At 38.0% G+C, this 24,833-nt stretch overlaps 1 protein-coding gene across 4 annotated transcripts in view; it reads right to left on the bottom strand.

Moving 5' to 3' along the window:
- The window catches only part of IRAK4 (interleukin 1 receptor associated kinase 4), a 49,604-nt gene that overhangs the window by 2,993 nt on the left and 21,778 nt on the right, over window positions 1–24,833 (bottom strand). For 3 of the 4 annotated variants that reach the window (XM_004617053.2, XM_055141608.1, XM_055141607.1), the window contains 8 exons: window positions 23,978–24,123; window positions 22,629–22,802; window positions 21,716–21,876; window positions 20,467–20,531; window positions 19,306–19,420; window positions 18,789–18,898; window positions 14,161–14,344; window positions 9,383–9,445 (listed from right to left, as the gene is read on the bottom strand). In XM_004617053.2, coding sequence (XP_004617110.1) covers window positions 9,383–9,445; window positions 14,161–14,344; window positions 18,789–18,898; window positions 19,306–19,420; window positions 20,467–20,531; window positions 21,716–21,876; window positions 22,629–22,802; window positions 23,978–24,123 — 1,018 coding nt within the window. Of the gene's footprint in view, window positions 1–9,382; window positions 9,446–14,160; window positions 14,345–18,788; window positions 18,899–19,305; window positions 19,421–20,466; window positions 20,532–21,715; window positions 21,877–22,628; window positions 22,803–23,657; window positions 23,816–23,977; window positions 24,124–24,833 lie in introns of those variants that run through there. The other variant, XM_055141609.1, reaches the window with a different exon arrangement.

The raw sequence follows: 24,833 nt of genomic DNA on the forward strand, positions 1-24,833 counted from the left end.
AAGAATTTATTGAGGTGGACTGTAAACACTCCAGAAACTGTTTCAGAAGATACATCTTTAAAGACAATGGCAGGATGGAGTGACATAGAGTTCTCTCAAAGGTGACTCTCTGTGATCAGGACAGTCATTTGGTTCAGTGGCCCAGCAGGCAGGCAGAGACTGTTTCTGATCCCAGCACTGCCTCCTGGTCCTTATTACTATCACTGGTGCTGCTGCCAGTTTGACTGCAGCCACCTTCGACCAAGACTGCAGCCCTTTTTGTTGTATCACATAGACAGCAACAAGATAAGGAGGGGTCACAGATAATTCTTAATTTTAAGCTGTATTTGTATTAAACACTATTTTATACCTTAAAAATTAGAAAGAGCACAATCTTCCCTTAAGTTTAATAATTTTCATTATTAATTAGCCACAAACCTTCTGACCATGATGGATTTAATATTTTTCTGTATTTCAAATCACAATTTTGAGGCTTTTGTAATATTTAGAAGGGGGGAAAATGTTTAGGAAAAAAGGACAGAAAATTAGACAAGTCTTGCTTTAAAAATGTAAGTTAGGGGCCAGGGTGATAGTACAATGAGTAGGGTGTTTGCCTTGTACGCAGCCGACCTGGGTTCGATCCCCGGCGTCCCATATGATATCCCCCAAGAACTGCCAGGAGTAACTTCTGAGTGTAGAGCCAGGAGTAACCTCTGAGCATCGCCAGGTGTGACCCAAAAAGCAAATAAATAAATAAATAAATAAATAAATAAATAAATAAATAAAGTGTAAATTGAATACCCAGTTTTCCAGGCAGCTCTGGTTTGATCCATGACACTGCATGGACCTAAGTGTGATCAAGGGTCCCCCTGGACACAAGAGTACAAGCCCCTGCGGTCTGCTTGGTGCTGCAAAAGCTTCCCCGCCACTAACCCGTTCCCCACATTCAGCCTCGTACTGAAGTTCATCTGTATCCCTAGTTGTTATTTTTTTTTTTACCCTCTAAATTATAATCTTAATTATAATCCCACTTTTGGTGGGATTATAATCTATTACATACTTAAAACTTTCTTTAGGCCTATAACAAATGACTCACATCCAGTATCTCCAGTTCACGTTTCTTTCCTGACCACTGTCAACCAAGAGATGAGAATTTTATTTTGAAAATAATAAAATTTGAAAATAGTTTTATTTTAAAATCCCCAAGTTTGAAAAGTTTATACAATAATATTGTGTTTTACAGTATACTTTACATGAGATACTGTGTGTCATGGGCGGAAGCGATAGCACAGCGGTTGGGCATTTGCCTTTCATGCAGCTGACCTGAGTTCGAATCCTCTGCCCCTCTCGGAGAGCCCGGCAAGCTACTGAGAGTATGGAGCCCTCGCGGCAGAGCCTGGCAAGCTACCCGTGCATACTGCATATGCCAAAAACAGTAACAATAAGTTTCTCAATGAGAGATGTTGATGTTACTGGTGCCCGCTCGAACAAATAGATGAGCAACGGGATGACTGTGTATCATACAATATTACACTGCAATGCATTTAGTATACCAAGCATATTTATAGCAATGTCATAAAGATATTATGGTAATTCTTCACAAAAGGGGCAAATTAATTGTATCTTTTGATTTTTCTTATATCCATTCTAGGGAAATAATTTGGCATATGTGTATTATCTAAATCTGTCAATAGTTTTGTCCCATCAGAATATGCAAATTACCATAAAATTTGTGTAGTGATTTAATTTAGGAAAACCTTGTGTGACAGAACAGGGGTAACTCAGCAAGTGAATGGCAAAGCACATACCCTGTAAACATGCTATCTGGTTCTATCAAAAATAAACTTATACGCAATTAAAGGTATTTCCTTCATTTTATATAAAAACGGTACCCTTCTTAAAATTTACTATTTTTAAAAGAATGGGCATAATACAATTTTCATATTGTGTTAACTTTCAGTGGAGTCTACGTAATTTTCAAGAAGTGCCTAACTCAACAAACTGACTAGCATCTTATGTAAACTTACATAAAATATTCTATAAAATTTTGCTAACATTTATACTGTGATAAAAATTTGAATGGAAACATTTTGTTCTTTCTGATATTGTGGGGACCACCAGGACCATACCCAATAGTGCTGGATCATACGGTGCCATGATGGAATCCAGGGCCTTGCACGTGCCAAGCATGTGTGCTACAACTTGAGCTACACTCCCAGCCCTTATAAGTCATTTTTCATCTCTGAGTTAAAAAGACTGTTTGGAATCACTCTGAGAGTAACAAAATAAAAATAGACTGGAGAAGAATTCATGTATCATCTCGTTCTATTCCACACACAAAGGAACTGGAATAAGAACATGAGTGATCTTTTCAAGTTGCATTAAAAACTTCATGGCAGAGCTTAGAAAGAAAGAGAAAGAGATCTCAAAGAGCTGAGTTAGAAATATTTGTTTTTTTTCCATACATTACTGTAGGATAACGGTTGGTTTGCCCTTCCTCCCTGGCCGCTGGGAGCTTGTATTTGTTGATTGCCCCCCAAGCTGTCAATTATCTTTGTCTCCTGATCAGAGTCTCACCTGTAAATATTGTCTTTCTCTTCTCCTTAATGTCCTTCACATGGTTAGTTATTTCAGAGCAGTTGTTTTCTGTATGGATACAGGAAGACCGATAAAAAGACAAGCCTTTGGCTTGGGAGTTGACTGACTCCAGATAATTTACCTCCTGGATATCTGCTCTCTCGACTTAAGCCTCAGTTGCCCTTACTTCCTAGATCCCTCAAACGGTACTGGATGGACCCAGGGCAAGCGGTGGGCTATGAGCTACCCTGGAATCGAAATGGGCCTGGCCAAAGTGCCCTAATGCTTAACTATAAGTTAAGAGCTTGGACATGGACAAATTCTGTCATGATCCAAAAGTAATAACTAGATTTGGATCCTGCTGGGAATTATATTAGGAATGATAGATCTGGCCTGAGCACTGTAGTCTGAGTCTGTGGTAAGATGTCCCCAGGAGAGTCATCCTATAAGCCTAAAAGTGTCTATTACTGTGTCCATACAGAATGGTAAATATTAGGAGAATTAAAGATGCTAATTAAGTTGCAGGTCTGAGGAGAGGAGAAACACACCTAAAGGCCATTTTGCCCTCATGGGCTGCAGGTGGCTGAAAAGTCTGGAAAAACAGTTTTGATCACACGTCACATGGGGAGGTGTGGTTGGGGAGGCGTGGTGAGAGGATATAAAGAGCGGCTGCTGGGGGCAAGGGGGAATTGATTGGAGAATTGGATTGATGTTTGTAGGGAGAAATGGATTCATTGATTGATGGTTTGAAGGAGAGATGGTTACAAGACACCAGAGAGACAGAAAGAGGAGATGGGTACAGTGGGAAGAGAGAATTGCTTGGTTAGACAGAGACAGACACATATACAGAGAGAGAGAGAGAGACAGAGAGACAGAGAAAGAGTTGGAGCGAGCTGGAAGAGATGAGAGACTAAATAAATGGCAACTAACAGCAACTAGCTTGGCCTTCATTCTTCCTTTGTCTGTCCAAGGCAACAGCCTTCCCGAGTGAAGAAGGGGCTCAAGAGCACTGAGCGCAGGCGGTGAGAGAGAGCTGCCCGGAGAACCTGTCAACATCCTTTCATGAATCATCCCCGCGCTCATGAGGGGCTTACACAGCCCTGCGGTGTGGGAAATTTTCATAGCCCGCGTGGAGAGCGCAGGATTTGTTTTTATGTTACTCCGTAACTGACAATGGGAAAATAAAAAAATGACTTCTAAGTGGGGGAGGGTCAAGATAGTGGAAAAGAGCCATTTGAGAGTCTCCTGGGATCGCACACAGAAACCGCACCAAAAGCAGAATGAAACACAGCATCCTGCATGGAATCCAGCCGAGAAGGTTCACAAGAGAACCCACTCTCCGCACTTGGGAAACTCTCAGGCGAGGACCAGTAGTCAGCCTGAAAGTGAGGGAGAGTCCTGCTGAAATTCGAGCAGAAATGTCACTGGATCCCAGGTGGTCCTACGAGAACGTCATCGTGGAATTACAAACAGCTGCGGCAACAAAAATGCAGCATTGAATTGTGCAGACGAAGGTAGTTGTGCAGTGTAGGTGGGGGTGGAGGCGGAGTGCGGGAGGAGCACTGGAGAGCAGAGATACATGGGCCTCAATGATCCTGAAGTTCCTTCAGCTGCAAGCCTCAAAGATAGAGGAAAACAGATGACGTGATCCTGAGCAACAAGGTTGCCCAGACACCCAGCTCTGATTCGCACCCAGTGGGTGAGAAACAAGCGGCTGGACACTAGGAGCTAGAGCTAGCACAGGACACTGACCCTGTCGCTTTTTATCTGGACAGGGGCCACCATTCCTGACTAAGCTCTCCCCATTCAGACCAGTAGTAGAGCAAGACACACACCTGCTTAATCACGCCACTGGATTTGGACTCTCCTAGCCCAACACTGGCTGCTAGTAAACAGGTCATACGTTCCAAAGCGCTTTTCCAGCCTGCAACACGTGGGTGTCCAGTTTAAGAGGACAGTGCAGTAATGGCAGTGCCAGCTGCCTATTGCGCCCGAGACACCACAGAGGTTTCCATCCGCACAGAAACCTGTGCAACATAGGGAAGAGGGGCCCTCCCAGGCTCTGGTGGTAAGGCGCCCCCTGCTACACACGCTACCCTGATGTGAGTGGTGCGAAGGCACACGCCCAAGGTGCTAATGAATATTATTTCTAGGTATCGAGCAGGTCAGTCAGATTTCAGCTTCACATCCACTGCTGGGTATCAGGGTCTCTGTGAGACCCGGTGCTGCTGGTTAGTAGCTAACCACAAGCCCTACTGGGAATGCAGGCACACAGTTTCAGAGTCCAAGGCGCTGACTCTATCTTGTGAGCAAAGCCTGTTGTCCCTATGGACAGCTCATTCTTAGATCTCCAATCCTAAGCTACATGGAGCACCAGGCATAATGCAAAAACGGAGAAATTTACTCTTAGTAACAGATGGGGACAAAGTTCATGACAGTCCTCAAATACACAAGAACTCTGTGAGGAAGCAGTCAGGCAACAACCCTGCCAATATTAAATGAAATAAAGAAATAATTAATGAGACTACCAGTATGCTTGGGAAAAGATGAAACAAACTTGGAAAAGCTCCAAGCAGACATGAGAATGCTAAAGATTACAGTCACTGAGCTACAAAGCACAATAGCAAGATCTGGCAGTAGAATGATAGAAAGCAAAAATTAAATCAGTGACCTTGAGGACATTGTAGATAAAATTATAGAAAAAGAGAAAAAAGAAAAATAATTAAAAAAATGAAGAAAGGATAAGAGATTTGTGGGACAGCATTAAGTGTAACAACATTTACATTGAGGTTCCAGAAGAAGAAAGAAATGAAACAGAAGAACATCTGCAGAAGAAATGATAGTCAAGAATTTCCCCAATCTGAGGAGGGAGACATAAACTGATTCAGGAATCCCAAAGAGTCCCAAGCAAAATAAACCAGAACAGAATACAACTATCACTGTAATTAAAATGGCAAGAACCATAGGGAAAGAAAGCAAGAGAAAAGCTAAAATTTCCAAAAGAATCCCCAAAAGACATTAAATTTGTCAAATAAAACTCCACATAGCCTAGAAGGGAATTTCTACTAAGTATTCAAAAAGGACTTCTTATCTATCCTGATGAAACTCTTTGAAAAAATCGAATAAATAATAATTCTTCCTAAAAGTTTTTAAGAGGCCAACGTTACCCTAACACCAAAAGCAAAGAGGGACAGTACTACAAAAATTTTCTAAGACAAATAGCCCTGAGAACAAAGATGCAAAGGTCTTCAACCAAATTTTTGTGAACCAAATGGGATCATATACATGCTCAAGTAATATCTATTCCAGGGATGCATAGATGGTCAGTTACTGTGATATATCATCACAACAAGGAAAGATAAAAATCATATAATAACATCAATTGTTGTAGAAAAAGCTTTTTTTTAATTTAAATTTTTTTTAATTTAAATTCATTTATTTTTTAATTAGTGAGTCACAGTGAGGGTACAGTTACAGATTCACACATTTTCGTGCTTGTTTATCCCTCATGTAATGTTTGAGAGCCCATCCCTCCACCAGTGTCCATTTCCCACCACCAATGAACCCAGTATCCCTCCCATCCCCCCAATCCCATCCCCCCCACCCCACCCCGTCTCTGTGGCGGGGCATTCCAATTTGATATCTCTGTCCTTTTGGGTGTTCTGGTTTGCAATAGGGGTATTGAATGATCATCCTGTTCAGTCTCTAGTCTACTTTCAGCACGCATCTCCCTTCCCACACAGGATCTCCAATCACATATTATTTGGTGTTCCCTTCTCTATCTGGGATGACTTTCCCCCAGCGTGTGAGGCCAGCCTCCAAGCTACGGAGCCAACCTTCTGGTATTATATACTACTATTCTTGGGTATTAGTCTCCTACTCTGTGTTTTATATTCCACAGATGAGCGCAATCTTTCTAAGTCTGTCCCTCTCTTTCTGCTCATTTCACTTAGCATGATACTATCCATGTTGATCCACTTATATGCAAAGTTCATGACTTCATCCTTAGAAAAAGCTTTTGACAAGATCCAACACCTACTTTTGATTTAAAAAATTAACAAAATGGGGACTTTCTGCATATAAAACAAATCCTCTGCTAATGTCAATCAAAGATGGGAAGACACAAAACCTTTCTTCTAAGACCAGTCACACGGCAAAGATAACTACTTTCAACAGTAGTATTCAGCATAGTACTAGATAGAAGACCTAGTCACAGTAATCAGGCAAGAAATTGCAAACAAAGTTAAACTATATTTGTACATGATACATAGTAAACCCCAAGACTCCATCAAAAAACCTTTTAGAAACAATAAATCTACATAGTAAAGTAACAGACCTCAAAATCAATGCAAAAAAAATAAGTTGGATTTCTATACACAAACAATGAACAAGGTAATATTTTTTTAAAAAATAACCCCAATTATAATTAAAAACGAACATTAAGTACCTTAGTAAAGAAAATGAGACTTACACATCAAAACCTACAACATGATTAAAAGAGACAGAAGACATAAGGAAAAGGGAAATAATTAGTCCATGCTCATGGATCAGAAGAATTAACATTGTTAAAATGAACACCCAGCCCCATGATTACAGAGATTCAATATAACTTCTGTCAAATTTTCAAGGTTAATCCTCAACAACATGTAACACATGATTAAAGTAAGTATGGAACCATAAAACTGATTATCCAGAGCAATTATAAGAAAAAATATGGGCATTCCTTGACTTTAAACTTCACTTTTAATCTACAGTATTAAAAACAATTTAATATTGAATAAAGGACTGGAGCAATAGCACAGCGGGTAGGGTATTTGCCTTGCACGTGGCCGACCCGAGTTTAATTCCTCCATCCCTCTCGGAGAGCCTGGCAAGCTACCGAGAGTATCCCACCCGCATGGCAGAGTCTGGCAAGCTACCCATGGCGTATTTGATATGCCAAAAACAGTAAAAACAAGTCCCACAATGGAGACGTTACTGGTGCCTGCTCGAGCAAATCGATGAGCAATGGGATGACAGTGACAGTGACTGTTTACGTGAACCTCTATTATGAACAATTTTGTAAATCAGTGCCTTAATAAAAAAATATTTTTAAACGATGAGAATCTTTCTAAAAGTAAAAAGATAACTATTATAATATGAACCAGCCAATTCTACTCCTTGGCATTTATCCCGACACTAGATAACATTCATTTTAAAAGATAAAATTCATCCTTGCATCCCCAGGATGAATCCCACTTGGTTGTTCTGAGAATATATCCCAGAGATGCAAAAAAGTATAGAAGTGACATCTGCATTTGTATGTTCATTGCACTGTTTACAATAGCCAGAACCTGGAAAAAACCTGAGTGCCTGAGAACAGATGACTGGGTAAAGAAACCTTTGGTACATCTACACAATGCAATACTATGCAGCTGTTTTCTAGAAAAGATGAAATCATGAACTTTGCATATAAGTGGATCAACATGGAGAGTATCATGCTAAGTGAAATGAGTCAGAAAGAGAGGGACAGACATAGAAGGACTGCACTCATCTGTGGAATATAAAGTAACAGAGTGGGAGACTAATACCCAAGGATAGTAGAGATAAGGACCAAGAGGTCCTCCACAGCTTGGAAACTGGCCTCATATGCTGGGGGAAAAGGCAGCTCAGATAGAGAAGGAACCACCAAGTAAAGGATGCTTGGAAGGCCTGCTTGGGATGGGAGATGTGTGCTGAAAGTAGACTATAGGCCAAACATGACAGCCACTTAATACCTGTGCTGCAAAACACAACACCCAAAAGGAGAGAGAGAGTAAAAAGGAATGCACCTGCCACAGCGGGGGGAAGGGGTACTGGGAACTTTGCTGGTGGAGAATGGGCACTGGTGGAGGGATGGGTACTCGATCATTGTATGACTGAAACGTAAGCACGAAAGTTTGTAAGTCTGTTAACTGTACCTCACAGTGATTCATTAAAATAAATAAATAAATAAATAAATAAATAAATAAATAAATAACACAATAAAATAAAGAACTACATGCAGAAAAAAACCAAACCAAACTAAAAAGATAAAAGCACATCAATGTTCACTGCAGCACTGTTTGTAATAGCTTAGATCTGGAAATAAGTCAAATGCCCAAGAACATGTAAGTTAGATAAATAAACTGTGGTATTTATATGCACAATGGAATAATTGTTTTAAGAAAAGACCATGTCTTGCCTTTTGTTTCAACATGGAAGAAAGTAGATGAAAGTACTCGCTGTATCAAATACAGTAAGTCACAGGGAGAAGGGCAATGCTGGATCATTTCACTTCCATGTGTTACATAAAGAATTAAAGGAAGATAATGAACAAATGTCCAGTGAAAATGAACCCTTGGCCTCTGACAAAAGAACGGAGGTTACCAGGCTGGGGCTGGGCTGGGGAGAGGAGTGGCAGAGGCTCAGTGATGAAGGGTTCGGGGCACTTTGCTCACTAAGGAGGCCTAGAAACTCTACACACTGAAAGCATCAACATTAACACCATTTAATATGAATTGTTACAATAATAAAATTTAAGAAAATAAAATGATTTTTATAGATGCTAAATTCACCCACATAAATTTATATAGTAAGTGTAAAAATAAAAAAGGATTTGTAGGGGCTGGAGTGATAGTACAGCCGGCAGGGCATTTGCCTTACATGCGGCTGAGCCAGATTCAATTCCCAGCATCCCATATAGTCCCCCGAGCACTGCCAGAAGTAATTCCTGAGTGCAGAGCCAGGAGTAACCCCTGTACATTGCTGGTGTGGCCCAAAAAGCAAATTAAAAAAAAAAATTGGTAAAAATAAGTGTTTTAGTCACCAATAACTGAGGGTCACGATGATCATCCACAGGTGGAAGTCCAGTTATTATTTCTAGTAAAACCTATGAAGACAAAAAAAAAATTCTTTCAAGACAACATATAGAAACTAAAAGGAATACAGATTTTCCCTGCTATCCAAATATAGAAAATCCTTAATTATATCAATAAGGCTTTGGTAGGTCATTTTCTAAACTTGAGAGAACAATTACCATTAATTATACACTTTTTTTAGCATTTCAGGGACCCCCCTCCAAATAACCTATTAAATCAGTTTCCCAATTTATTTGGACAATCATTCCCTTATTAAAAAAGTCACTCAGTGTCCCCCTGGAATTCTACCTTCTTTAAGGGAACAAAAGCACTGCCCAACTGCACTGAAGGCTATTACCACATAAATGCATCATTCCTGCACCCACTTTTGGGACACCGTACTGTCATATCAAATAGGCATGTTCTGCTTTGAATCATGGGGAATCATATATGGAACTTGATTATGAGATCAATTATTTATATCCACATTCAATAATATGTCTTCTAGGAATTAAACTGGAAAAAAAAAAAAAACAAGAGTGATGGTCATTCCTCACCTTCCTTCACGGACACCTTGGATTTCACCCAAGCCATTTGTTTCTATTAGTGACTTACTGAACAGTGAGTCTATCCTACATGTGTTCTTGAAACTCCCACCCCTTGTCCTGCCTTGCAGAGGTTTATTTACATCAATAATCTTGTCTGGCTCTTAGACATTGAAAATTATTTCCTAAATTTCAGAAATATTCTACAACTCTGTGCCTTAATTTTACAGTGCAGTGAAATTAAATTTCCTTGTATAAAATACATCTGGACAAGAAGTAAAATGAAGTCCCAATTTCTCTAACCACCCACACACTTTTCATCCCATCTAAAAAGTCATTGGGACAAGGGGCCAAAGAGATAGCACAGAGGTTTAGGCACTTGTTTTATACCTAGTCAATTGTGGTTTTATCCTCAGTACCACATACCCTGAGCACTGTGAGAAGTGATCCTTGAGCACAGAGACAAGAGTAATAAGCTCAAAGCACAGTGGGTGTGACCTAAACAGACAAAACAATCGCTGAGGACAACAAAAAGTCACTGGTGCCAGTGCGGTAGACCAAAAAGTATATATTCTTTAAAAAATACCTAATTTTAGAAATATCACAATAAAATGTAAACTGTATGATTTTATGTACTGAATTTTTTTCATACTATAGAGAAAAATGTAGTTAAAAAATCCTGTCTTGCAGCAATTTTTAAAATTGAAGGTTTTTTAAAATTGTGAGGTTTTATAACTTGCTCATGTAATACTGAGTAATTTATAACTTTATTTAAGAGAGCTAAGCAAGATAGGCATACTCAAAATATCCTATTTAAATTTCCTATTTAAAATATCCTATTTAAATTGTGGCAATTTCAGCCACAATGATTATAGTTTGTAGGATAACATTGGTTTATGCTTTCTCCTCTGCCACTAATGACCTAAATTAATGTAAAACCCGTTTTCACCTTTTTGGAAAAGTCAATATTAAGTTGGTTAATAAAAGTTAATAAAAGTTAACCAATGCTACAAAATAAATGGAAGGAAAGTAAAGATTATCAATACTGCCAAAATGCTCTCAGATAAAGTACAATTTTTAAAAAAATGTCAGCTGAATATTTTTTTGGAGAAGTTGACAAGCTGATCCTTCAATTCCAAGGAAATGCATGGACCATGACTAGCTAAAATCAATTCTTAAAAAATGATTAAAACCAAAGTCAGAGAACTCATTATATGTTCTCACGTCAGAAATTACTTAAACCCAAAGTCATCAAGACTTTGAGGTACTGGGGATGGAGTGATAGCACAGTGGGTAGGGCGTTTGCCTTGCACTCGGCGGCCGACCTGGGTTTGATTCCCAGCATCCCATATGGTCCCCTGAGCACTGCCAGGGGTAATTCCTGAGTGCAGAGCCAGGAGTAACCCCTGTGCATTGCCGGGTGTGACTCAAAAAAACCAAAAAAAAAAAAAAAAAAAAAAAAAAAGACTGAGGTACTGGCAACGACAGACATAAAGATAAAAGGAATAGAATTGAGAATAGCAAAGTAAACCTTTACATTTATGCTTGTTGCTTTTTACTTATTGTGGTTTTTCAGCCACACCTGGCAGTGCTCTGTGGACCATGTGGTACTGGGGATTTAACTTGGGCCTTCCACATGGAAAGCATGTGTTCCATTCTATGAGCATCTCCCCAGGCCTTGTGTTCACTGGTTTCTGACAAGAATGCCAATAGGAAAAGAATACTGTTTCATCAAATGCTTCTGGGACAGTTAGATATTCGCATACATATATATGAGGCCAAACTCCTACCTCATCCTATACATAAAAATGAACTCAAAATGTATAGAAAACCATAAATGTGGGCCAGAATGATAACACAATCAATAGAGCACTTGCCTTGCATGTGACTAATCCAGGTTAGAACCCCAGCACCACATATGGTCCCTGCAGCCCTGCCTGTAGTGACCTCTGAGTACAGGGCCAGGAGCATGTCCTGAGCACAGCCAGATGTAACCCCCCCGCCTCCCCACCAAACAAAACAACAACAAGCCAAACACCTAAATATAGGAATTAGAACTTTAAATCTAGAAGAAAACATAGCTTCAAGCCTTTGTCACTTTGGATTGGCAGTGGATTTGTAGATCTAAAGTAAAATATAAGTAATTAGATTTCATCAAAATGAAAAATTTCTGTGCTTCACAGAAACCTGATAACATGTGAAAAATGGACCAGGGATATGATTCAGTGGTAGAGCACAGGTGTACGTGCAAGGCCCTAGGTTCAATTGCTAGCACAACAAAAACATAGTTGTGTGGATACATGTGTGTCTATATCCATGTATGTATGTATACATACAATTGACTCATAAGCATATGAAAAAGTACCCAAGATCATTAATTCTGTTCTTTTTTTTTGCTTTTTGGGTCACACCCAGCGATGTTCAGGGGTTACTCCTGGCTTTGCACTCAGAAATTACTCCTGGCAGTGCTTGGGGGACCATATGGGATGCCGGGGATCGAACCCGGGTCGGCCGCGTGCAAGGCAAACGCCCTACCCGCTGTGCTATCACTCTGGCCCCTAATTCCGTTCTTTTCACTACCAACTTTTAATCTTCCCATCCTTCTCTCTTCCCCTTTTTATTGAAAACAATAGTTTGTTCTCACCAAATATCATTAGTAGGATTTATAGTTTATTAAAACGTATTTAGCCAATGAACTAGAGTGACAGCAAAGCGGGTAGGGTGTTTGCCTTGCATGTGGCTGACCTGGATTCGATTCCTCTCTCCCTCTTGGAGAGCCCAGCAAGCTACGGAGAGTATCCCACCTGCACGGCAAAGCCTGGCAAGCTACTCATGGTGTATTCAATATGCCAAAAACAGTAACAACAAGTCTCACAATGGAGACGTTACTGGTGCCCGCTCAAGCAAATTGATGAACAATGGGGACGACAATGCTGCAGTGCTACCCATCACAGTGCTCCTTGAAGCACCTCCATTCCTTTGTGTTTATTGGAATGTAGCTATAAACATTATAGGTAACACTGGTATGTCCTGTTTCCCTTGCCACAGGGAGCTTAGGTTTATCACATTGCTCCTGAGGCACTTCCATTCCACTGTGTTTACCTGTAAACTCTTCTCTGTGCTCTCTTCCCCCACTGGTCTATCACCCTTTTCCCCGTAATCAGACTCTGTTAACTTGTAAGGTAGATTCCTCAGACATCTATGATTTTATATTCATGAATGAAATGTTTCTTTTCTCCTTCTCTTATGTCTTTTTGCATAGTTTACTTTAAAGCAATGTCCTTTTTGTATAGACACAGGAAGATAGCTAATATTATGCTTTTGTAACTTGGGAGTTAACTGACTTCGAACAATACTCACTCCGGGGCATCTGCTTCCTTGACTTAAGCCTCATTTGCCTTTAGTTCCTAGCACCCCAAAAGGAGAGTCCCGACGAGAGACTAAATGGACCCAGGGCAAGCTGTGAGTTACCCTGGCATCAAAATGGGCCAAGCCAAAGTGCCACAATACTTAATTATAAGTTAAGAGCATGGTCATGGACAAATTCTGTCATGATCAAAACAGTAATAACAAGATTAGGACCCTGCTAGGGTTAGGAAGGACCAATCTGGCTTGAGCACTGTAGTCTGAGATGTATAGCAAGATGGCCCCAGGAGAGCAATCCTATAAGCTTAATTATTATCTCTTACTGTGTCCATAAAAAATGACTAATATTATGAATGTATGTTTGTTGGACTAAGGAGAGGAGAAACACACCTATAATTTGCCCTTAGGTCAGTCATCTTGCTGGATGACAATCTGTCCTAGAAGAAGCTTCCCCTGAGGGAAGGACCTTACATCAGCTGACTGTATGACGACCCTATGTGTAATTGTTACCCCAAGACCTCATGCAGTGGGGATTTAAATAGGCTCTAAGAGTGGGCTGGGGAATCCAGAAGGAGAATGAAGCAGCATGGGGAGGAAGAAGCAGGAGGAGAATCAGAGAAGAATGGAGATGAGACTGGAATAAACGGCAACTGAGACCAACCAGCCTGGCCCTCGTTCCTTCCTTTGTCCATCCATCGCCATCGACCTTCCTGGGTGTGGGGGAAGTGGCACGAGACCACTGAACGCAGGCAGCAAAAGAGAGAGCCACTGCGAGGCCCCTTCGTATTTCATTTTTTGAATACACAATAGTTAATTATTGTAAAAATGAAACTTACTACGCCAAAACTGTAGATGTCAGATTTAGGTGTTATTTCTCCTCGAAGAGCTTCAGGTGCCATATAGGCAGTTGTTCCCACAATTCTACTAGTCATCACAGTTTGGGTAATTTTCTCAGAAGCCCGTGCAAGTCCAAAGTCAGATATTTTAGCTGTGAAGACTTCATCTAGTAAGATATTTGCACTAAAAGAAAAATTGCAATTTGAAGAAAATATGGTTTTCAAAAAAAGTTAGAAAATGTCCTAAATGGAAATATATATACTTATGTGCATACTCATTTACAAAGAAAATAATTTTATTATACACCATAAAAAACTGAAATTTTAATAAATACAGAATTCATATTAAAGTTAAATAAAAGTAGTTGTTTTCTTTTACTTTTTTTCTGAAAAAAAGTTTAGGGGAAAGAAAAATGAAATAAAACTTATCACATTAGTGGTATTTTTTATAATTACCCAATTTATTATAGGTTAACTTCCCTCAGTGTTTCCTGAAGCACCACTCTTACTTTCCCACTACTTCTCATCTCATTTAAAAAATTTCCAACCACAGGGGCTGGAGTGATAGCACAGTGGGTAGGGTGTCTGCCTTGCATGCAGCTGACCTGGGTTTGATTCCCAGCATCCCATATGGTCCTTTGAGCATCTCCAGGAATAATTCCTGAGTGCATGAGCCAGGAGTAACCCCTGTGCATCACCAGGTGTGACCCAAAAAGAAAAATAAAAAAGCCAAATTCACCTACTCATCAGCAGAACACTTCCATTTACTGGTCAACAAATGATTTTGATCACATACACTAAAACTGTCTAATATGTATCTTTAACATATATGTGATTATTATATAATAAAATTTTTAAAAATTTCCAACCACAGAATCTCAAATATTCATTGCTGTATTTTTTCCCATCTAAATTCTTTTGCAGAGGGAAGCAGATGGCTAAAACATCTTAATTCATTCCTTATGTAAATTCATTTCATACTCATGTTTTAATGCAATAAAACTTTATTACTGAGGACTCCTCTACATGAATCTCGTATGATAGCACAGCGGTTGGGCGTTCGCCTTTTACAAGGCCGACCTGAGTTCGATTCCTCCGCCCCTCTCGGAGAGCCCGGCAAGCTACCGAGAGTATGGAGCCCTCGAGGCAGAGACTGGCAAGCTACCTGTTCGTATTGGATATGCCAAAAACAGTAACAAGTCTCAATGAGAGACATGACTGGTGCCCGCTCGAACAAATCGATGAGCAACAGGATGACAGTGACAGTGACTCCTTTACATTTTAGTAAGCTTAGGGGGAGTCTTTTTTTTTTTGCCATATCCAAGGTTCAGGGGACTATATGGGGTGCTAGGGAGCCTGATGACTGAAACCAAGTTGGCTGGATGCAAGGCAAATGCCCTACCTGGTGTACTATTGCTCTGACCCCTCTTGAGAAAAGTCTTTAAATCTTGTATTTGACAAAAATATACAAGTTATTTTTAAAAGCATACAAAATATTCCATAAAGGTGATAATACGTAGAAAATACTGAAAGTGCACTTGTACCAGGAAGAGTTGGGAAAATTCTAAAGAGAAACTAAAATTTAGTTTTGAAGGAATATTAGAAGTCATGGTTTATGTAAACAAACTTTAGGCAATGAAGCAACAAGTACAAAATTATTAAGAAAATATGTTCAATTTTAAGAAGCTAGTATCACTGAAAATGAATAGATCTTGGATTTTATTTTTTTTTTGCAATAGGATGCTAAATAAAATTCATAACAGGGAACTGGTATACCACCAAATTTAATTTTTAGTGTCATAACTTGATCATAGTAGTAAACGGATAAGAACTAGTACAAACTACTGAAGGTTGACTATGAAAGTTAGTGCTAAGGCAAATGAGAAACAGTTAAAAGATCAAAAAACAAAGGCAGAGGGCAGAGTACTGGGGAAAAAGGAAGAAGCAAATTTTGATCTCATCCAATATAACTTCAATATTATTATTAGTATAGTATTATAATAAGTACTATATAATGTTATATAGTATTATGGTATTATGTAGTATTATAATAGTAACAATAGAATTATACAGGGTATGAGCATATCTTTAGGAAATATAGGAGGAAAAGTTAAGTTTGATTTCTTACATGTTGGCTTGGAGAATATTATAGGACATTGAGGTTAAGTATTTTTTGTATAGAGGTATGAAAAATTCAGCATTTGGGGCTGATGTTATAGACCTGAGGGTCATATACAGTGATATATTGAAGCACTAAGTCATCTCATTTCTCTCTTCTATGAAAACATCTCCCTTTCAATAGAGATATCGACATGATATATCCTTGTCATCTTTTAAAAAAGTTTTCAGAATGTCATGTTTTCATTAATTACAAATCATCAGCTATTATTTTAAAAGATCTGTCTGTCATTCACACATCAACTCTCTCCGATTTCAGCTCCAACTCTCTTTTTAACTAAAAACAAGACTTCTTACTCAATTACTAGATGAAAAGAAGGTTTCCATAAGTCACTAATGATCTCCACAGCACAAAACACATGGTTGTTTTCTGGTGCTCATCTTGCTCCATAAGAAGCGGCTCCTGGGGCTGGAGAGATAGCACAGCGGGTAGGGCGTTTGCCTTGCACGCGGCCGACCCGGGTTCAAATCCCAGCATCCCATATGGTCCCCTGAGCACGGCCAGGGGTAATTCCTGAGTGCAGAGCCAGGAGTAACCACTGTGCATCGCCAGGTGTGACCCAAAAAGCAAAAAAAAAAAAAAAAAAAAAAAAAAAAGAAGCGGCTCCTCCAAGGAAATATTGTTTCCTTACTTTCAGTTAGTAGTATTCTTGTTTTCATCTTACTGGGAGGTCATTCTCCTCTAATTGACTCTGAATTTGAAATTCCTCAGGATTTAATTTTGGGACCTTAAATCACTATTTTTCTTTAAGCAAATGTAATCATGTGACAGCTTTCTTCAATTCTAACCTGTATGCAAAAAGTTCAGACTTCTTTCTGCTCCAAATCTGTGTCTCAGTTTAAGATTTCCACTTCTATATCTTAAAAGAAACTCAAGCACAAAATGTACAAAAAAAATTAATTCTTCATCCTTTTAAGTCCCACTTCCCCTTCTGGTCTACTTGAAAGTACTTTCTTTCTTTCAAGTATGAATGAACACAGTATAGTCATTTCCAGAGTGAATCTGAAAAGTCATAAATCTGAGACAGATGTCATGAATGACATCATGTCATGTTTGACATGACATGTCATAACTGACATCTCTTACCCTGACCCATCTATAGTCAAGATGTCTATAGACATCTTAAATCTCTAAGTATTCTCATTTATTTTCCGATAAATTCTCTGATAGACTCTAACTACCCCTCTTACAAACTATTCTATAACTAGTCAAAATAATCTAAAAATTTAAATATAATGCCACATTCCTACTTAGTATTTTTCAGTGGTGTCTCATTATATTTGTGATAAAACGAAATCTTTACTTTGACAGGACCAACAAGTCTCAGTTGTGCCTACATGTATAGTTTTATTCTATAGTAATTACCCCTTCCAATTCTGTATATTATCATACTACATTAGATTCTCTTCCTGGAAATTATCATGTTTCTATGCTGCCTCTCACTGCTGGTTGTACAGATGTAATACCTTCAGCTTAAACTGTTTTTCTCACTTTTCATAACTTTCTTCAAATTATACCCACTAGGACCAGAGAGACTGTACAGGGGTTGAGGACCATAGTTCTATCCTTGACATTGTATACAGTCCCTCGGGACACTGCCTGGAGTGACCACTTACCGAAGAGCCAAAAGCAAGCCCTGAACACCACACGGTTTGGCTCCCCACTTCCCAATAAAGCCTTGCAAACTGCAACTTATTTCCTTCTCAGTTTTAAAACTTCTGAAGTATCACTTCCTTGGGGAATTATTATTCATTTATACTCTACACAAAAATTCTATTACTTTGTGATTATTTGACTGACATAAAACTTTATAAGCATGACTTTTTGCTAACTATAGCATCTACACTACGTACTGAATAAAACTTTGCTATTTTTTTTTTTGCTTTTTTTTTTTTTTTTTGGTCTCATCCGGCGATGCACAGGGGTTACTCCTGGCTTTGCACTAAGGAGTTACTCCTGGCGGTGCTCAAGGGACCATATGGGATGCTGGGGGATCGAACCCGGGTCGGCCGCGTGCAAGGCAAACGCCCTATCCATTGTGCTATCGCTCCAGCCCAAACTTTGCTAATTTAATAGATACACAGAAAGGAAAACTGAAAGTACCTATGAAGGATAAAGATGATTCAGAAAAGATGACCCTGGAAATAAAAGTACATATAATTTTGTTAAGGATAGTAGAACAAGTATAGTCAAGCATAGTAGTATAGTCAAGTATAACAAGTATAGTCAAGAATAGTAGAACAAGTGATATATTTTTTTTAAAAAATGGTAAAGTAGAATGAGTACTGGAAACAAGTCACTGGATTTAGAATAAAGGATATTATAGATGTTGTAGTGAGGAAAGCTTTCACAGAATGCTCTAAGTTAAGATATGTCTAAGAGTAGCGAATATAAGTAAAAACAATTATCCTTTAAATAATTTGTGAAAGATTTTAACAGCAAACTTTACCTTTTAATATCTCTATGAATATGTTGGTTTTCGTGTAAATAACTGATACCATTAGCTGAGCCCTGAGCAATCTTGCATCTTATGTGCCATGAAAGTGGTGGAGTATTATCCTTATAAAGATAAAAAGCAATTTTTAAAAAAGAAAGGCAGAAAGTATCTAAAGAAAATATACAATATATTTTACCAATTTCTAAAAGTGATATAAAAAGAACTTGGACTATAGTTTGAATAATTGTTAAAATTAATCTCTAAATAAAATGAAATCTGAATTAGCATTCCTCATTTGAAAGTAAAGAACATAAGAACAACTTCAAATTCTAGCCTTCATTTATACTGATGTGATCAACTACAAGAGTGTAATTCTCAGCTGTTCACGTGGAAACTATATACATTTCACAGAGCAAAAAACAAACACCTACTTAAAATGAATGCAGTTTAACTGATTCTGTTACAACATGAACACAGTGTTCCAACACCAAAACAGAAAGTCAAACGACATAATAAAGGAACATCCTACCAAACAGGCCAGTCTGTCCAGCAATGAACCATTAGGCATGTAAACATATACTAAGCACAGGTCATCTCCATCATTCGAGAAACCAAGCAGTTCTACTAAGTTTTCATGTTGACACCTGTGAAAAAAAGATTCAGAATTTTCATTATGTTCTACTGAAAGTTAATAAGAACATTAATGGGGTAAAGACTGATATAATTTTCATATGTATTAAAATATATAATACTAACAAATGTTTCAAAACTGCTTTTCATTGCATTTTATATGCATTTAAATGAAAACAATAGCAATGACTGTCTCTATATGATATATCTGAGTTGATTTTTATTATTTAAAACTATCTTCTGTATTTTCCAGATTATCTAATTTAAACATTTTACTTTTAGGATTGGAAATAGGGGTAGGCATGGAGAGAACAAATCCTGAGGTTTTGGAATTTTGAAAATATCAGCGTGCACTATTCTTACTAAGCATGAATTAATTCCAGTCTATTACTCTCAATCATACAGATCTGCATTTGAAACTGAGAGCTAATATTAATTAATGGCCTTGAGCAAATTACTTGATATTTCTGACTTTCAATAAAAACAAAGGAGGGAGGGTAAAAGTGTAACAGTTGTTGTAAGGATTACAGAACACACTGCAATGTGACATTATTGTATACAGAATAAACTTTCCAATTACTTTCTCCTAATCTTTTTGATGATGTCCAAAATTTTTCCTAGACTGATAGGTAAATTCCTCCTAAGCACTTTTTTCAAATAACACTTCTCTCATTTATGGATACTATTGTGCTATAAAAAATGTGACAATGGGGTTGGAGTGATAGCACAGTGGTAGGTTCGATTCCCAATATCCCATGTGGTCCCCTGAGCACCACCAGGAGTAATTCCTGAGTGCATGAGCCAGGAATAACCCCTGTGCATCTCTGGATGTGAACCAAAAAGTAAAAAAAAAAAAAAGGTGATAATGGAGATAGTTGAAATTTCCTATTTTAAAAAATGCTGTTTAAGAAACAGGGACATCAGCATATGTTTATCATAAAATTATAGGGTAAAAGTTCTTTTAATTGCCCTAATCTAAACCTTTTATTTTAATATTACTAGTCCATGGCATCTTCTGCATAAGAAACCAAGTCCTTGTTCTATTCTTCAATTAACTTACTTTGCCATTACTTTTATTTCTTGATCAAACTGTTGTTTCAGTTCTTCAGTACTAATGTCAACCATCTGAAAAAGTAAAATGTACAGTATAATACAATATAATAACTCCAGGGCTCCTATACTTAGAAGGAAATGCAAAAGATTGGCTGATTACTTTTTTAAAAACTGTAAGTCATTCTTCTTCCCATTTTATAGAACAAAGAAATAAAAATATTAGTTTGAGGTTTCATAGCTAGTTTAGTGAAAGAAGAAAACCTATACCATATAGCATCATCAAATTACTGTGTAAACAAAATGAAATAGTATGATATTTAACTGTATAAACATTCTGGAGAAAGAAATTTGTGTAACAGAAACATGAAATTTCCAATCTTTCATCTAATGTATATTTTCTAAAATTTAATTTATGTTTGTTTCAGTTTTTGAGCCACACGGATGTGCTCAGGCATCTTGTCTGGTGTGCCCAGGGGACCAGATGTAGTGTTAAGGATAGAACCTAAGTGGGCTGCATTAACTTTATTTTTAAATAATATTTTTGATAATTCCTTTAGCCTCTTAGCTATAAAAAGCAATATAAAATAATTTTCATATGGTTACGATGGATGCTGGCTTGGGGATGGTTGGGAAAACAAGTACAGTGAGGAGGGAAGGTCAGTCTCGGTGGGGTAGGTGTTGGCACACTATAGCAACTGGATTATGAACAGATTTGCAAACCATGTGCTTAAATTAAGTATTTTTAAAAAGCTGTCCAAAGTAATAAAAAAGTATTAAAAAGTTTTGTTATAAAATTTAGTATACTGCCATTTAAATTTTGATTATGCATGAAATACTGGTAGAGCAGGTTACCTTAATTTTATTTTTAATACAGAAGCTTCAAAATTCTATGTGTAAAGTTATGAATGTGAGCAAAACAACATCCTGAAGAAAATAGGGCCCAGAGATTTCAACATTTTTGTTTGGGAGCCACACCCAGTGGTGTGCAGGACTTACTCCTGGCCCTGCACTCAGGGATCACTCTTTGTGACCTTGGGGGACCATATAGAATGCCAGGAATCAAACCTGGGTTTACTGCATGAGAGGCAGAGCCCGACTTGCTGTACTATAACTCTGGCCTTCAACGTATCTTTAAATGCTAAAACTACATACTTAAGATGGCATTTATTTAAAGGACACAGTAAAACGATCTATTTCCTAAAGATTAAAAGTAAATGCTTCCTTCAATAATTTTCATTCCTGAAAATTTAACTTACCGCAACAAGCTTCTTCACTGCTATGGCTCTGTTGTTCACAAAGCCTTTGTATACGACTCCGAATCCTCCCTCCCCCATTTTGTTACCACCAAGAGAAATGGGTCGTTCATCGAAGTTATTTGTGACATTCTTCAATTCATAAAATGAAAAACTGTAAAAACCTGTATCAATAAAGGGGGAAAAGTTCTTCAGTAGAAAAATTAATTGGCTTTAATAATTTTAATTTTTTTCTCAATTTAATATTTCACATATTAGGCAAAATGGTAGGGAATAAAAGTATTTTTGCGAGTATAGAGGATATGGTGCTTGCCTTGCATGTGGCCATTCCAGGTTCAAACCCTGGAACCCCATATGGTTCTGAGTCCAGAGCCAGGAGTCAATCCTGAACATCACTGCGTGTGGCCCATAAACAAACAAAACAAACAAAATCCAAAGAACTATTTTTCAAAGACCAATTTACAATTTGTTGGGAGAATTTTATTAGGTACTCCTCCATTTAAAACTCTAGTCATTTACTTTCTTTATAAAATGAGACTTTCAAGTATGAAGTAATTATTTTCATAGCTTTGTGGTTATTTATATATTTAGTATCTCTGTTCACTAATAGCACACTAATATAATGAAGCGGATTTAAAAAAGGAGTGGGGCCGAAGTGATAGCACAGTGGGTAGGGCATTTGCCTTGCATGCAGCCAACCTGGGCTGGATCCCCAGCACCCCATATGGTCTACTCAAGCACCGCCAGCATCACTGGGTGTGACCCAAAAAATTAAAAAAAAAAATCAGGAGTTAAAAAACAACAGAAGAACTACTGCCAGTATGTACAAACAAAAAGACATTTATTAAAATTTATTTTAAGTAACAGTAATTAACAACAAACTCACTAATGGCGAGGAACCGCAAATGTTACTTACATGTATCGTTCATTTCTAAACTTCCTTTTTCTGGATTTGAGGTATCAGATGGCATATGGTTGTGTTCAAGATTTTGCACAGGTATCATAGATGTTCTGTTTTTGTCACAGAGAAGTATCTGTGTCTGCTGAACTACGGCAGCTTCTCTAGAACTAATGGTTTTAGGAACAGCATCTGTCAAATGAAGTAAGATATGTTGTCCTCAGTACAAGAAATGTTTCCATAAATGGACATGAAAACTTCATGTAAATGCAGGAAACCACCAAGTAGGAATTTATAAGTTTAACAAAGATGGGTAAATAGTAAGGTGCTGTTTTCAAAAAGATGCACTGTATTACTTGTTAAAAAACAGACTGTGAGCCAAGTTCCAGATTATTTATAATGAGGTATGAATAAAGACCATTCTTAACAAGAACCCCAGATGACTTTTTTGTATACTAAACAATGTAATACAAATGACTGCAAAGAGGAAAAGGTAACTAGACACTTATCAGAATATAATTTTAGGAAATAAGGATCACAGAATTCCAGTAGGGACTGATACTGAAAAGAATCAAGAACTCAAAAGAAAAACTAATTTCAGATATACAGCTTATACTGTGAGCTATGTAGCACTGTCGTTCTGTTGTTCATGGATTTGCCCAAGCGGGCACCAGTAATGTCTCCATTGTGAGACTTGTTATTGGCATATCGAATATGCCATGGGTAGCTTGCCAGGCTCTGTGTGAGCTATATATCACATATATGTATTATGTAATATACACATATGATCACTGTATCACTGTCATCCCATTGTTCGTCAATTTACTCGAGTGGGCATGTGGCATGTGACATTAATGTATACTAATTTATTAATATGTATGACTAATATAGAAAACTTATTATATATACTTTTTAACCCCTATACTATGTGTTTATATATCCCACTTCCTGTTCTACAAAACTAATTTATGTCAATGGCAGCATCAAATAACATCTCGGAGATAACATATCTTCAGCATAACACATCCCTATGTTTGGGATACTTACTAAAGGGTTGAACAGGGGCTGGAGCGATAGCACAGCGGGTAGGGCGTTTGCCTTGCACGCGGCCGACCCGGGTTCGATCCCCGGCATCCCATATGGTCCCCCAAGCACTGCCAGGAGTAATTTCTGAGTGCAAAGCCAGGAGTAACCCCTGAGCATCGCTGGGTGTGACCCAAAAAGCAAAAAAAAAAAAAAAAAAAAAAAAGATAAAGGGTTGAACAGATTTGAAAAAGTAGAAAAGGTTTCAAACAAAAGGTTCATCTATTTGAAAAATAAGTAAGAGTAAGAAGAAATGTTACTGTGACACCTTAGTCACACCTTACCTGGTAGCAAAAGACTTGCAGGAGCAAAAAATTCATTTTGGACCAAAAGATCAACGAGATCACCAACTGTGCAATTTGTGGTGCCCCAGTCAAACAGTAATTCAGAAGTAGGACTTTTCCCTGTCTGAAGTAATGCTTCAAATCTCCTTAAAAGCAAGTAAGAAATAAACAAATTTAGCATGTAAATGGCATTAACAGGAATTATTCTTCCTTACCTGTCTGACGATAGCACCTCCAATAATATTAAAGGCTAGCAAGAAAAACTGCATGAATTAACTGCATGAATACATGAATGCCTGAAAAAACTGCATGAGTATAATTAAGGAAAAACAACTGAAGATTGTACTGAGTACACACTGTAAATCTGCTTAGGGTGTACACACACAGGTTGCACACACATAAACTCATCAATATGCAAAGATATGCTGATTATTATACTTACTAGTGAGAAAGTCGGGTTTGGAAAATGAATCATCCCATATTGGTAGAGCTGAAAAGCAATCTTCACTGAGATTAACATCTTAGCTGTGAAATTCACATCTTCATTGACATTGTGTGCTCCCAATCTACTCAATTTTATGAATTAACTCTGCTAGTCATATGATTTTTTAATAAACCAGACTGCTCAAAGAAATTGACAAAGCATGAAGTGAGAGATTTATACCCTCAATATAAATATTTCCATTAGTTATTAGAAAACAAACTATTTGAGCATGAGAGACAGTACAGTGGCTAAGGCACTTGTCTGGAATGTGGCTGCCCCTAGGTTCAATCCCCAGCATCCCCTATGGTCCTCTGAGCCTGCCAGGAATAAGACCTGAGCACAGCTGTGTGGGCCACAAAAGTAAAAGAACCA

This window comes from Sorex araneus, chromosome 6 (genome assembly GCF_027595985.1).
Source record: "Sorex araneus isolate mSorAra2 chromosome 6, mSorAra2.pri, whole genome shotgun sequence".
NCBI classification, from domain to species: Eukaryota; Metazoa; Chordata; class Mammalia; order Eulipotyphla; family Soricidae; genus Sorex; species Sorex araneus.